Here is a 12,122-nt window from a genome sequence, read left to right as displayed (position 1 = left end):
CGAGATAATTCTGCCCAAGGTACTTGGTTCAAATCAAGATTTTGACTGGCTCTTCTGGCTCCACACAGGAATTTCCAAATCAAATAGTATAAGTAACCAGAAGTCTACTGCTACCAATGACGGTGCAGTAGCTCATGGCTGGTCACTCTGTGTTTGCAGAACGCTGGACAGACGAGATGAGAAAAATTAATGTGGCTTAATTTTAGAAAGCTCGATAATCAGGGTCATGTGCTGGAACTGTTTACCCAAGTAGGCTATGAGCGTCCTTCCCACGCACTGAGGAGTCATGCAGATGTCTTGGCTATATTAAACCAGCATTTCTCCAAGTGTTCAGTGAAATGTTACGATATATTGGGGAAAATTTTGACTTGAACAAATGAAAACTATTTAGGACTGAAGTGCTAAGATCCTTTAGTGTCAGTGGTCCCAGTAAATGTTTAATAAGAAGACATATTCTACAGTGTTTCCAAACTTGTTTGACCATGGAGCCCGTTGACTCACAATATCTTAACTGAACTCATGTTCTCCAGAATATTCTTTGTCAAACACTGATTTAAACAATACCCTGCCTGACTGGAAGGCTGTAAACGAGATGATTTTTCCAGGTTTCTTTGAATAATGTGATTCTAGTAAAAATCCTTCAAGCACAGGCCATGATTAGGCTTTCACTACTTTATTACCTATCATAGGTAGGAGATGAATTTACCTGAGATAAGATATAAAGAAACTATTTAGGTGAGAAAACTGACATGCAATGGAGATAACATTTGATGTGGAGTCATAAGAGGTAGAAAGCATGACATTTCTGCCACTAATTAGCTGTGCTATTTTAAGGAAGTTGCGTAAGTTATCTGAGTCACAGATTCTTGACCTATAAAATGTGTATAACAATACAGTACTACCTATCTCAAGAACTGTTGTGATGATTAAATCATGATATGCATCACATGTGACTATACACTTGAATACTTGGTATAGCTGTTAAGGAAACAAATTTTAGGTCTTCAAAAAAATTAAGAAAAAAGATGTGAAAATTTTATTTAAGCTGGTTTTCCTGTAACATTGTATTATTTTATAAAATAATCTTATAAAAGAGTTCATCAAGATATTACATAGAAAATACACACTAAGGTAATATATGTACACTTCATAAAAATAGAATACATCTTGGCAATTGCTTCCAGAGTTGGTTACCACCATGTACAGTGTATTGACGTTTAACATTTATGCTGATTTAACATATGAGATTTTTCAAGAAAAACGAAGAAAACGGTCCCATGGATATTTTAAAAAATTGTTTCCAATCGATAAGTAAAAACAATTCTGGAATGTGAAAGTTAAGGAGCTAACTGAATGGCAGGTTATATCAAAATATTAGAACAAAGATCCATGCCATCAACAATTATCTGAGGACAAAGTAATATTTTTTTCTATTATCATAAGTGGTTCAACTGATTTTACAAAATCACTGAAAGGAATATCCTTATTTTGGGTGTTCAATCAAGGCGTGCACCATCTGGGATCAATATAACCTTCTAGAAGCTGTACTATATTTTTAAAATGAGTGGTATTTCTTTTTTTCCTTAAAGTGAAAAGAGGTGTATAAGTCCTTTAATAAAATATCAATACTTCTCTTAAAAAAAGCATCTTCATAAGTTACTTAAGCTTTGCTCAAAAAACACAGCAACCAGTTTTATTACTTTAAAAATGGCCAAACGCTCAAAAATCTACTTGACTTTGAATTATTATAGTTATTTTATTGGGTTGTTGTTTTTTTTTAAGGAAAATGATCTTAGCTACTATGCTACCATAAAACATCACCGATGTGTCCTGTTAGATGTTCAGAATAATCCTTGGAGGGTAACTGTTCCAGTGTAATAAATAAAGAAAACAAGGGGCTTTTCTAGACCTTAACGAAAGGATGGGACCATGGTGGGATCATGAAAATACCTCAGCAGTACCAAGGAAGACACGCAAAACAGAGCATTAGCACCATTTTCAAGTTGCCAAGATTGCAACCATTCAGGAGACGGTGATCTGGAAGCGAACTGGATCCCCAGGATTAACGCAGTTTAAATACGTGGGCCTGGCTTCGGCGAGCTGCTCAGTACGGATAGGCAGACACGGCGATGTACACTATGAACGTGGTCTGGTACTCAAGGGTCCCGTTGGCGCTGTAGGACCGGGCCCGGACCCGCATGCGGTAGGTCTCTGGCTCTCGCAGCGGTCGCGTTGTGTACACCACTCCTTTCAAGTGTTCAACCCTTAAGGCGAAGGGAACGGTCTGTTCCTCATCTACCATGAGAAACGTCGTCCTGGGATGCATCACTCCGTCCTGCGTGTAGGCGACCAGCCGGATTAAATCCTGACTGGCGGCTATTCCAAAGGGGAGGGACACGAGTTTGTATTCCAAGGCATATGGGCTCGAGGCACATTCCAGATCATTGGGTGGACAGTTCTTGAGGCAGAACCTGAGGACAAGAAAACACATAAGTGCATCTAGTTTTCTGGCTTGGAAGCAGGAGAAGACAAGATGCAGGTGACGGTGATCCATGACAACTCTCAGGCATCCGAGGCAGGAGGCAGGCCGCATGCAAGAGCAGAAAGGCTTGCCCCATGCTCTGCGTCGCTAACTCTAACCAGATGCCACATGGCTGTGACAGCAGGCTGGTCTAGAGTCAAGCAGCCATCTCTCAGCTCCATGAAAGGCAGAAGCTTTTGAGCCACGGAAGAAGGGATGAGTACCACAGAGTAACTTTAAAAAGTCAGTTGCAGAAATGGAAGCATCTGCTGGAAACAGTGCCTCTTAAAGAGAGGAACACAGGCTTTAAAAAATTTTAACATCTATCTTAACACTGTTTGAAAGCTGAAATAGATATTGATATCATTTCATTTATTTTTTGAAAATAATAAAAGGTTAATTAGGGTTCCCGAGGTGGGGGGGGGGGACGCTTTCCTTTCGTATTTGTCTTCCGCGTTATTTCAGATTAGAAACTTTCTAGCCTAATTGTAATTCCTCTAATTGTAATTTCTCTTTCATGAGCCCAACTTAGCTGTTTTGGAGTCATCATGACTTTTCAACTCTCTGCTGAAATCATTGGTAACAAAGAGTAAACTTAAAAAAAAATGCACAAAGGATCATTTTCTGAAGATACGGATAGATTCTTCAATCACAGCATTTGTAGAAATTTCATAAATCTTATTTTTAATTTTCTCCCTCCCTTTCTTATTCCCCGAGACCGGTTATGAAGAGCTTTCTGGTGGATGCCAGGCAGGCCACACTTGACCTTGGTGCAGGAAGGGGGCAGTCGCTGCTGACAGGAAAGGCAGAGCGTGAGCTCCAACGCCATTGGGCTTCAGAGCCCCTTCTCCCTAGCAGGTCTTACCCTCGAGGACCATCATCCGTGTGTTCCAGGCCCCCAGTAACTCGGGACCTGACCAGTGCAGAACATTTCTGTAAGGGGAGGGAGAAACCAGAGGAATCGTTTATTCAGACAGCAGGGGATGGATGGACGGGCAGACTACTGACTCACGCCTGCTCCTCTCCACTCTCTCATGAAGTCACCGTGAGTCACCACAGTGACAGCCAAGGTCCTTCTTGGAATGCTCGCAGCGCCCAGAGGCCTGAAGACTCTGAGCCAACACAGACAGACACTAGAAAACTTCACAGAAAGGCAGACGCCCATCAAATGCTCACTGCCGAGGCAGAATGCTAGACGTTGCATCGCAGAGCGGATCACACGCGGTGGAGACGGCTCCGGGAAGCCTTGGCAGCCCGCACTGGGAGCTTAGGCCGCAGCGGGGGCTGCGGGATGACTTCATTTCTTGCCCGTTACCCCACATCCCGTTGGGTTATGACTCCCTGTGAGTTAAACATGATTACAGACGGGGTTTGTGGTCAAGGGGAGGGAGGAAGAAGGGTTTTCAAGAGCATGTCTGCGAAGAGAAGGCAAGCCTTACCCTGAGACAGGATCCCGTTGGTAGTCGGGCGGACAAGGGGTGTCGAGGCACTGGTAGCTCCCCCTCATGTTGAAGCACATGCGGCTGGGCCCACAGCGCACATTCTGCTCCAGGCACTCATCAACATCTAGCAACAGCACAAGGGACATGCAGAGTGAGCGACGCAGGTCAGAACGGGCCATCGGAGCAGGCGGTGGGGACATCCGACCGGCACGTCCAGGGTTAGTCTTCTCCCCAGGAATGAACTTGGTTGCTGAACCTAAGATTCCTCAGCCACAAAGTGGGGGTCCTGACACCTGCTGTGCTATTTCCCAGATTGCTCTGAGGATAAGATTTGTTGGTGTGTTTTTTAACATATGTGAAAGGACACAGAAAAATAAGCACTATAAAAGTAGATGGGAAGCTATTAAGATCTCTCTGGTGTTTTCTATGTTTGGAATATAGAGTGCATTTGAGTTTTGTAAAGCAAATAATACTTTCCATTCACTAAAAACAAGCTAGATATTTCAAGGACATTTGTGAACCCTGAGTGAGCCTTCCCCAGCATTTTGTTTTATAAGTTCAAATTGCTGAGTAGGAGGTAGGCAGTGGGAAATAGAGGAGTCAAGTAAAAAATTCAGAGGAGACCGTACAAGTCAGTCTGACCTGCGGACAGAGACAAAATACAGAGAAAACAGGGTCAAGTGAAATGACCCAAGAGCCATGACCCACGTTTGATCAAATCTGAACTGTGCAGAATTCATCCACAGTTGTTATGGCAACGAGATGCTCTCCCTAGGGCAATAGCTCTCCTTGGGATGATGGAGACACATGCAGAAGAAATGCTCTTTACTTTGTCATTTTCTACACAAAGCTGTTAAATTGAAACACACTAAAAACGCTAAAATTCAGACATAAAGATGGAGCTAAAGAAAACTTTTTATGAGCTATCTGAAAATGAGCGTTTTTAAGCCTTGACTCTTAACTTGGGCTCTATATCTGAGCATCAGGAGATCTGTGAATGAGAGTGTGTGGGTGTGGGTGTGTGTTTTCAAGAGAGAGAGAGATGAATTTTCGGGAACAAGGGTCTATAGGGTTCTACAAAAATTTCAAGGGATTTTAAGATCCCAAAATTAAGAACTACATTTTAGACTAATACTTTCAGGCTGTGGGATTTGCATTCTCCTGGTGGTGCATGAAAGCTTTCTAGCAGTATGAGAGCAGGCAAATATTTCAGGGAGTCAATTTTCATCCATATCTTCATTTTTCATAAATTCTTGCTAAAAGCAATCTACCTGAAAACTTCCTGGGGCCTGAAATTCTCCATTCTGCTTTACAAAAGAAAGGTTTCCTCTAATCCCTAGTCTCTTTATGACAGCTGGGTATAAAATGCTTCAAGGGTGAGAACACATTAATGGTGACAGGCCTTATTTCATCATGGCTACAAATCAATGGTCTTAGCTCTCTCTATTTTTTAAATTAGATTTCAGAAGTGAGCTGGTTGTCATGGGAGCACGTACTAACACTTTTACTTAAATAGGAAAATGATCATAGACTTTTTCTGACTGTCAATCTGGTTGGTTTAACAATGAGCCCAGACTTTTAAATTATATAGTGGTCATCCTCCATTAACTGAGTGAGTTAAATCCGCAGCGCCAAAGTTTTAATAAAGAGATATTTAAAGCACGTGCCCATTAAAGAACACTGCCAGGATTCACATCCATTGCAACTACTTAAACACAATAATAAACTTTAGACGTCTTTTAAAAAAAGTATGAACTAAGAATAAGGTTTTCAAATTTCTTTTTGGAATAGACAAGCCAACAATTTGAAGACTACTTACTTTAGAATAAGTCTAAGTCAATTGGCTGCACATAGGTACTTGTAACATATGAGAAAATATAACATAAAATCATCATGCAAGGAAAGTACTTTTGTAGATTAAACTATCTCTCAAATCAGACACTGTTTTTACTCCAGTTGCTCAGACCTGACCCCTAAAGATGAACCCACAATCCTCCCCTATAATCTTTTATTCTTGATACCCTCATGATAGCAACTGGCCAGTCTTTGCCTGAAGGCCGAACTTTGATTAATTTTAGATTTATGGCATAAAGAAATATAATGTGATGTATAGGAGGGAATAAATATAATTAATTGGACCCAAACCAGTTCTCTGATGAGGTAGGTCCTGAAGGTTAAGTGCATTTCTATCATGGAACTGGTGCCAAGACCAATGGGCATGTGTAACTATTATGTCATTTCACAGTGGTAAGTGACTTGGAATCTGGATAATGGTCTTTATATTGGACTTGGGTTAAAGTTGTGAAGTTCTTTTCTGGACTCTTAAATAACTTGAAATAATGCTATTAAAAAAGAGAAAGGAGAGAAGAAATTCCAAGAGATAGTAGTCATACAAACATCTCAGAAGATGCCTGAAACTGTGTATAGTTCCAACCCTATATATACTATGTTTTTTCCTAACATATATACCTATGAGGAAGATTAATTTATAAATTAGACACAGTAAGAGAGTAACAAATAATAAAATAGAACAATTATGATAATATACTGTAATAAAAGTTATGGGGATGTGGTCTCTCTCTTTCTCTCTCTCTCTGATAACTAAGTGATGAATGGGTGGGTAGCAGCCACAGCAAGATCCACTGGACACAGGGATGGGTCATGCCCTGAGCAGTACAGAATGGGATGGCCTGAGGTTTCCTCAGGCTCTTAAAAATGGCGCTCAATTTAAAACTTATGAATTGTTTATTTCTGGAATTTTTCATTTAATTTTTTCGACCATGGCTGACCTGGGTAACTGATACAGTAGAAAGCAAGACCACAGATAACGGGGACTACTGTATATTAATCATGGACAGTAAATGTTAAATTTTATTTCTGAATTATTTACTACTTGCATTTCTGTCTCATAAATTAGCATTTTAGATTGGCTCTAGATATATTCCGTTTTCTGAGGCAATGACAGAAAATGTAATTATTTACTTTAAAGTTAATAGTCTGCACAAAATAAAAGCTACTGGGCTAGAATGAGAAGGAGTGCATCACTCACTTGACTTTTCACTTAGATGTGATGACAACGTGCTTCCCGTTACTAGTTTTCTATTAGAACTAGTTTTCCCACAGGGATGGAACACACTGCGAAACAAATTTTTATTTCAGTGAAGTCTTTGCCTATCGTCTCTGTGAACCAATTTCTAATTATGATTTTATCTGCCAGAAGTGCTTCATCTCCTTGACAGAATGAGATGGCCCCCTAGGGACATGTGAAAGAAATTCAATTAGCCTTATCTTCTTTTCTCTCATCAAAACACATTCCCTTCACACCCATCCTCCACATTTCATTTTAGCTGTGATTTTTACAGTGAACTCATGCAGAAACACGCAGGCCTGTGGGCTCCAGGGCCCACGGAAACGGTGGCAGAGAGGCCAGAATCTGAACATGCGTCTGTATGCATAAGAACAGCTACCTTACTGTGTATTTTCATTAGCTAAATAGGAATCTATAAGGAAATGTCAGGATCTAATATACAAAGTGTTTGTCCTTAGCTTCATAATAATGCAACACTTCCCACAGAAAAGCTTTCTTAAGTATTCGAGCTTCTGGGAAGGGGACTCTCCTTTGTCTTCGGTCTATTCGTCTTTCCTCAGGATTAAGCACCATACGGGCATTCACTCAACTCTCTGCTCATCTTTCTACCAAATGGCCTTAAAAAAAGAAGCCAGGCCCAGCAGGTGTGGCTCAGTGGTTGAGCATGAACCCAGAGGTGATGGGTTTGATTCCTGGCGAGGGCACATGCCCGGGTTGCGGGCTCAATCACCAGTGGGGGTCGTGCAGGAGGCAGCCCATCAATGTTTCTCTCTCATCGATGTTTCTATCTCTCTAACCCTCTCCCTTCCTCTCTCTCTCTAAAAAAAAAATCAATAAAAACATATTTGGAAAAAAAAAAAGCAAGAAAGATGGAGAGATTGTGCTGTCTTCTGCTAACTGACATTGTGGTGATGCCTGGTTCTTATGTAGCATTGTAAGAAAATTATTAGGATAGAAATTATAGTCATTTTATAACATAAACATGATTGCTACAAGAAAAAGATACCAAGATGAGGTGAAAAACTTCTCTATACATAGCTTTAGAACATATGAATGCACTTAACCAAGTGCTTCTGAATACATTAAATATAATTTAGGGTAAACATACTTGCAACATTTATCTTAAGGAAAGTGTAGAGCAACTCAGATTCTTGACAAATATTATGGGTGACTTTGAAAACCTGGATAGCTTCGAACGCTCTTTTCAAATGCAATGCCAATATAGTGTTTTTACATTTTCAGAATTAGACTAGCGGTGCTTAAAATTAGCATAAAGATTGTTTTAGTTTCTCTTCCCTTCTTGGGCAAGTCATGATTGGGTGTGTGTTTTGTTTTCCATTTGCAGCCTGGTGACTTCCACTTTTGACTAGAGTCTCTGTCGTTGTTCAATGTCAAATTCGCTCTAGTTTCCTTTCAGTACTGATATTTCTAGACTAACGTATAAAGCTTCAAAATGCACATGTGAATGAAAAGTAGTCTTTTGTTCCTTGTAAATGCCTCACTTTTCTAAAGCTATAAAGACTCCAAGTTAGTCTTTTGGGTACAGACTTCTTTAAAGGGCGTAATTGTTTTCTCTCAAGTCTTTTTTAAAACCACAAATATATGCAACCCATTTAAATTGCAAACGTTTCAAATAACACCTGTTTCTGATTTCTTCACGTTATTTTCCACTCTCTGAAGCTCAGCTGAAAGCTGAAAAATGTTCTACACTGAATGAGTGACAAGGGCAATTAAAAAGAAAACTGGAATAATTAAGAAGAGAAGAACAGGAGAGTTGGACATAACATAACCCTTAAACATCTGGCTGAGGGGCTTTGCAGACCAGCTGTCTCACCTTGACACGTCTTTCCATTGAGCATGAGTCGATAGCCAGGTGGGCAGATGCACTGATAGCTTCCAAAGGTATTTTTACACTCATGTTGGCATGTGTCTCGGTTGGCACATTCATCAATATCTGTGGAGAAAGAAAGCAGAGTGGCTGACCACGCAAAACAAAGGGGAACTGTGATGGAACCAATAATAACCAAGCTGTTGGTACACACTCAAAACACTTCTAGGAGATTTAATACTCATCTGTTTAAAAATGCTCAGAGCTGTTTTATATCAGGGTCTGTTTTCAGTGGAGTCCAATATAAACTGGACTATTTTACAAAATGTGAACATCTTTTCTGTGTATAAACACTTATAAGCTGAAACCCCCAAATGGCCAATTTCTGTATTAGTTAAGTAAGACTGGAATGACAGACAAAACAGGTTTGTACAAGATCCTAAACCACCAAAGCATGAACTCTTGACAGACTAGGAGAATTTACCTAAGAGAATATTCGTTTTTATTTTATTTAAACTTCAGCTGCCTCTCCCTCTTTCTCTCCTTGCACCCTCCCCCAACACTCATGCATAGCTTTTCCACACACAGATATTATCCAGTGGAGGTGTGTTTATTTTTGTGAATATTCATCAGACTTCATAAACTTGTAAAGTGTGTGTGTGTGTGTATATATATATATATATATATATATATATATGTAGTTGTCATTAGTACTTTATACGTATATACGTGTGTGTGTGTATATATACAGTGTCCCAAAAATGTATACACACACTTTGAATAATTATAAAGGCAGTGTTTATTTTCAAAATGTAATAGAATCAGCTGTTTAAATGTGTATACATTTTTGGGGACTACATATATATATGTACATATATATACAACTAATACAGGGTGTCCCCCAAAATGGATACACACTTTAACAACTGATAGCTCAATTTTGAAAATAAAATTATTTATTAAACACTGCCTTTATAATTATTCAAAGCATGTATACATTTTTTGGGACACCCTGTAAATATATATAATTGCTGCATCACCTTGGGCAGATTACTTAACTTCTCAATATCTGTTAATTTTTCTGCCAAAAGGAGTCTCCGATACAACCTCCCTAGTTTATAGGTGTTTGGAAGGTTCATATATAGTAATATATGTGGAAACATTTTCTAAACTATAAAAAGGTAACTGCTTTTACCTAAAATAACAACAGAAGTGAAAGTGATGATGGACTCCAGACAGTCAATATCACATGTCCCAGAGTGTGAATTCTAAAGTGATTCCTGTATTCAGAAGCTCTGCAGTCTCCCTTTTTCCTGTGAAGCTTTGCAATCATGTCCTTGAAAAGTTAAATTTTAGCCCAAGTCTAATGATCCCATAATGTTAATCTGAATCTTTTGTAAATTATCTATCCCAGATGGTTAATTAAAGGCATCTGTTTATTGCAAGTTGCTCATCTCCTAATTCCAAAGCTGTCTGCAATCTTGGTGTAAATTTCTTTATTAGCACCAACACAATAAAATATTCCCCATACTTTAAGAACTATTTCCAAATGTCCAAGCCTATCAACTGGCCCTAAGTAAAACTTAAATATCCAGTAATTGACTAGTTATAGAGGTTTACTTTAAATTTTCCAAGACTGGTCCTCACTCTGAAACAGTAGCTGCCTCAAACAGGAGATGGTTTGGGGAAGATGAATTCCTGTAAACATAGTATCAGTGTGACATAAACACAAAGACACGGAAAACATATATAAGACCATGACGAGACTACAGGGCGTAGGGAGTGATGAAGGAGCAGAACTGGGTCATCAATGAGGAACACTTTCTTAAAATGACTTGGGCTTTCAGATGACTGAGTAGTCAGCTAGACAGCATATGGTGTGTGGGTGAGGGTGTAGTTTAATTCTTTTATCAGGGTGTAGACAAAGACTTTTGGGGCAGAAGAACAAAGGTAGAAGAGAAGAACTTGTCTAAAACAAAGGTGAAGAGTGGGGTGATAATAGGATACAGAAACTATTTGGAAGAAATTTTGAAAGACAAAATGTGAAATGCTAATTCTGTCAATAAAAGAACAGGGAAAGGTTTTAACTAACAAAGGGTCCTGTCAAAATTGTGGGCATGGACAATTGCGAATAGAACAGTTTGGAGCAGGTTGGGAGTGGAGTTTGACATACTGGTAAGGAGAGTGGAGTCCTCAGATTTAGTAACTGAGTAGTGCTTTACCATGTGAGAAGAAACGCAGAGAGTAGTTAATGAATGCATTAATGTCTGAAGTTTAAGGAGTTAAAAGAAACTAGGCCTGTCCACTGATCTAGGAAGCTGATCACAGGAAAAAGACGCTATGTCCTGTTATGCTTCAGGTACATTAGACATCTAGAGAGGGAAGTCCTGGGAAAATACGGACCTAAGAAGAAAGTTCAAGTTGAAGTACCCAGAGGGTTTGAGGGTCCAGACGAGTACAGGTGGTGTGAGTAGCTGGTCCACCCAAGAGGGACCAAGGAAGTCTATCTGAGAAGATGCTGATGCAGGGAAAGGCCTGGAGAGGTAAAAAGGTAAGTCAGCAGATGAAATTTTAAAAATGTTTAAGAGAAATGTTGAACAGAAAGCATATTTAGGAGAGAACAAGCAAAGTGTAGAACACTTAAGAAAAATACAAGAAAATCAGATAGGCGTAGAGGTCTCTTAAATGTAAACAGAGGTCTCTTACATTTAAGCAATTTCTTCCCTCCCCTCCTGCCCCTCTTCCCTCTCCACTTAGCTTTCTTTCTTCCTCTAACAAATAGTGGGGCTAATTCCTGTTGGCTAATTCCTCTTGGTGCATGCGAACTGAACGCTCACAGACAACTGATTTAAATGAAGGACAGATGGTAATACTTGCAACTTAACGGAAAGCAAGGTTTCAATTTTTGAGCTGGAAATTACACTTCCCTTTTGCAAACAAATTAAAATTCAGACTTATGAGTTTAGATAAAGACATTGGAAAGCACATACTTTAGAGTGATGGAAGCAATTTGTCTTGGCTCACATGACCTTTTCGGGGACTTCTATACAAAATAATCGAACTGAAAAATTCTCTGGCGAGTGTGGGATAGCAGTCAACACAGTGTTGGTTGTCATATAGAACAAACAGTCAACTGAGTAGCTGGAAGTTTCACTTTTAACCACTGCTTTGGCATCACTCAGATACAGCCATAACGATGGTATTATATTATGTGTGACAGCATGCATATTCTCTTTTTTAAAA

General features: G+C 39.5%; 1 protein-coding gene across 1 annotated transcript in view; it reads right to left on the bottom strand.

The window, feature by feature from the left end:
- Nucleotides 1-1,013: 1,013 nt before the first annotated feature.
- Nucleotides 1,014-12,122, bottom strand: part of HMCN1 (hemicentin 1) — a 345,340-nt gene continuing 334,231 nt past the window's right edge. The window contains exons 105-107 of the mRNA XM_016224594.2: nucleotides 8,886-9,005; nucleotides 3,961-4,087; nucleotides 1,014-2,471 (exon numbers count right to left, since the gene is read on the bottom strand). Of these exons, the coding sequence (XP_016080080.2) occupies nucleotides 2,105-2,471; nucleotides 3,961-4,087; nucleotides 8,886-9,005 (614 nt within the window). The 3' untranslated portion in view covers nucleotides 1,014-2,104. The remainder of the gene's footprint in view (nucleotides 2,472-3,960; nucleotides 4,088-8,885; nucleotides 9,006-12,122) is intronic.

Source organism: Miniopterus natalensis, chromosome 19, assembly GCF_054644295.1.
Source record: "Miniopterus natalensis isolate mMinNat1 chromosome 19, mMinNat1.hap1, whole genome shotgun sequence".
Lineage (NCBI taxonomy): Eukaryota > Metazoa > Chordata > Mammalia > Chiroptera > Miniopteridae > Miniopterus > Miniopterus natalensis.
Note: the sequence above shows the minus strand (reverse complement) of the source record. Positions and strands in the feature narration are given on the sequence as shown.